At 39.6% G+C, this 2,625-nt stretch overlaps 1 protein-coding gene across 1 annotated transcript in view; it reads left to right on the top strand.

The window, feature by feature from the left end:
• Positions 1-2,625, top strand: part of rsu1 (Ras suppressor protein 1) — a 30,600-nt gene that overhangs the window by 12,199 nt on the left and 15,776 nt on the right. The window contains exons 5-6 of the mRNA XM_035674252.1: positions 1,613-1,731; positions 2,082-2,164. Of these exons, the coding sequence (XP_035530145.1) occupies positions 1,613-1,731; positions 2,082-2,164 (202 nt within the window). The remainder of the gene's footprint in view (positions 1-1,612; positions 1,732-2,081; positions 2,165-2,625) is intronic.

The following is a 2,625-nucleotide window of genomic DNA, read 5'->3' as shown; positions in this document are numbered from 1 at the left end:
CTGGCCTTTGAGACTGTGGAGGTCAAGCGGCTCTTCACTAATGTTCATGTCATCATCGACTCCTCTCAAAAAAAATTGTAACTGATCGGTGTCAGAAGCATCTGTGCTTTTATTGCAGGCTAAAGAATAAAAATCAAAATAAATTTGATAAATTCACCCTCTGTAAAAGGTTTGCCACGTTTGGCGATTAACATAGCCACTTCATAGCTTGCTTTTGTACTGTTTTGAATCGCAAGCCCTCGTAAAGAGCTGCTGCTGGGAGGCCAAGACAGGTTAGAGCTGTTTCACCCACACGATCGCTCCTGGTCAACTTGTCATATGTATAAGCATGGTTTGTCTGATAGTGTCTCTTTACATTAAATTCCTTAGAAATGGCAACACTCTGTAACACAACTGTTTTGGTTTTCAGTAAATAAATATTGTAATGTCCATCGCTCTTGGAAGCAGCAGCCCTCATTATCAACCTTTCTTTTTTTAGCTGCAGTAGCCATGACAAAACTATTAAGCTACTGACTAAAAAACAGCTACTAACCCAGTAGCGGGAGGTCAACTGCATTAACCAGACAGACCAGACAGATTATATAGACTTTGGACATGCCTGCCCTATGCCATAGTCTACACCATAGCCTGATGTGCACCTCTCAAGTACACATGTAAATCCCCATTGGGGTTGACACAGACCAACAACTGTGATTGGTTGCTTAGTGTGTGTGCATTTTCTGCAAATGGGACGTGACTCATGGAAAACCCAGATGAGTTAATAATACTGCTTGAGAATCCCTCTTCAAACATACACATGGACAGACGGTCTGTCCCCTCGTATTCCCGTCCTTTCAAAAACAAAAAAATGAAATGAGGAAAACAGGAGAGAGACGAGAGAGTGTTTCAATTTCAGTCAAAACTCAAGACAGTGGAATAGAAAGCCCAGCACCAACTAGCAACTAGCATTTTTGCACAGCTATTTGCAGAGCAACACAGACACACCAGCAAGTATAAATTCTCATCACAACGTAGATCACTGCTTAGTGCCTGCTTAGTGTGTGTAGGCTATGGCATAGGCTCAATGAGAAACTTTGCAGCAAAACACATCTTTGACTGGTGGAATACCTAAAATGTTTCCTCAAAGGGGCAATACAGTATGGGAGGATTTAAGTAGTAGTAATCATGCATCTCGATATTGAACATGAAGTTACTGCATTTGTGTCTGAATCATTACACTGTTCTTTGTAAATACCCTGAAATACTGTGCTGTTGACAATCCTTCTGCTGCCGTATCTTAAGAACTAGTTTGTTTTAATGAGTGATCGGCTGGAAGCTTAGGTTCTATGAGCTGTTGGATTTGCCATTGTTTTCTCAACATTAAATCAGCAAGAAAGCTAATAACTGTGATGTATTGTCAGTAAATTGGGATTTCTTTTCAATTAGTTGGTCATTGTGTTACTAAAAATAGTTGCATCTTGTCTAATAATCTTTGAATTAAGCTTGTTAATTTGTCTTTAAAATATTGCCTGAATTTGAAAGCCACAAAAAGCTCAGACAAAGTGCATTTTTTCAGTGAAGGTTTGTGTGTGTAATGTATGTTTTGCATATATGTATATGTTTGTGAGTACAGTATGAACCGTCTGAGCAGCTTGCCTAGAGGATTTGGTTCATTGCCAGCTCTGGAAGTGTTGGACCTCACCTACAACAACCTGAACCAGAACTCCCTGCCAGGAAACTTCTTCTACCTCAGTAAGTGTGTACGAATAAACACACGCATTAACTGCTCTGAAATTGTGTTAATCAGAGGGGAAAGTTTATCTTTCATTATGTCCTTAACAAATGAATGTATTGATCTAACTCAGCTGATCATGATCAGGTGGTAACAGAGGTTAAGGAGTCAGGATGCTGGAAGCATGAGGAAAAGAGAAGCCAGGCCTCTGACTACATTAGCTATGTACAGTGTTATATGGATTTCACATTAAGAGCTAAATAGAACTCTACAGGAGGCTGATGCTCTTTTTTTCACTGCTTGTTGACAAAGCTGTCTTGTTGTGTCTGTTGTCTTGTCATGCAGACTAACAGAGGTGCTTGTTTTGCAGCCACTCTTCGTGCTCTCTATCTGAGTGACAACGACTTCGAGGTCCTGCCTGCTGACATTGGGAAGCTGACCAAGCTGCAAATAGTAAGTTAATGTTAACGCCTTAAACGTCCATTGATTTAGGAAGATCTGTTGCCACAAATATAATATAATATGTATAACTATGTTTTCATTGGTGTATAATCACGTGAATACAGGAATTATGTTTTTGTTATCTTAGAATGAGACATTTATATCTACAGATTATCAATAAATGTCTTCAGGACAGGATGGCTACAGGCTGTCACCACCTTAATGATAATAGATGTGGAGTTAGATTATTTAGATCACAGATGTTAACCTCCTTTTGTGGAGTAATATTTGATTCAGCTTAACTCTGATTTTGAGGTGCTGTCAAGAACACTTTGGATCTACTGTGCTGTGTGTGTGATCAGCCATAACATTATGACCACTGACAGGTGAAGTGAATAACACTGATTATCTGGTTATCATGGCTCCTGTCAGTGGGTGGGATATATTAGGCAGCAAGTGAACATTTTGTCCTC

This window comes from Morone saxatilis, unplaced genomic scaffold (genome assembly GCF_004916995.1).
Source record: "Morone saxatilis isolate NCDOM2014 unplaced genomic scaffold, NCSU_SB_2.0 Contig0, whole genome shotgun sequence".
NCBI lineage: Eukaryota > Metazoa > Chordata > Actinopteri > Moronidae > Morone > Morone saxatilis.
The sequence above is the reverse complement of the archived record's forward strand: the minus strand, read 5'-3'. Positions and strand labels throughout refer to the sequence as shown.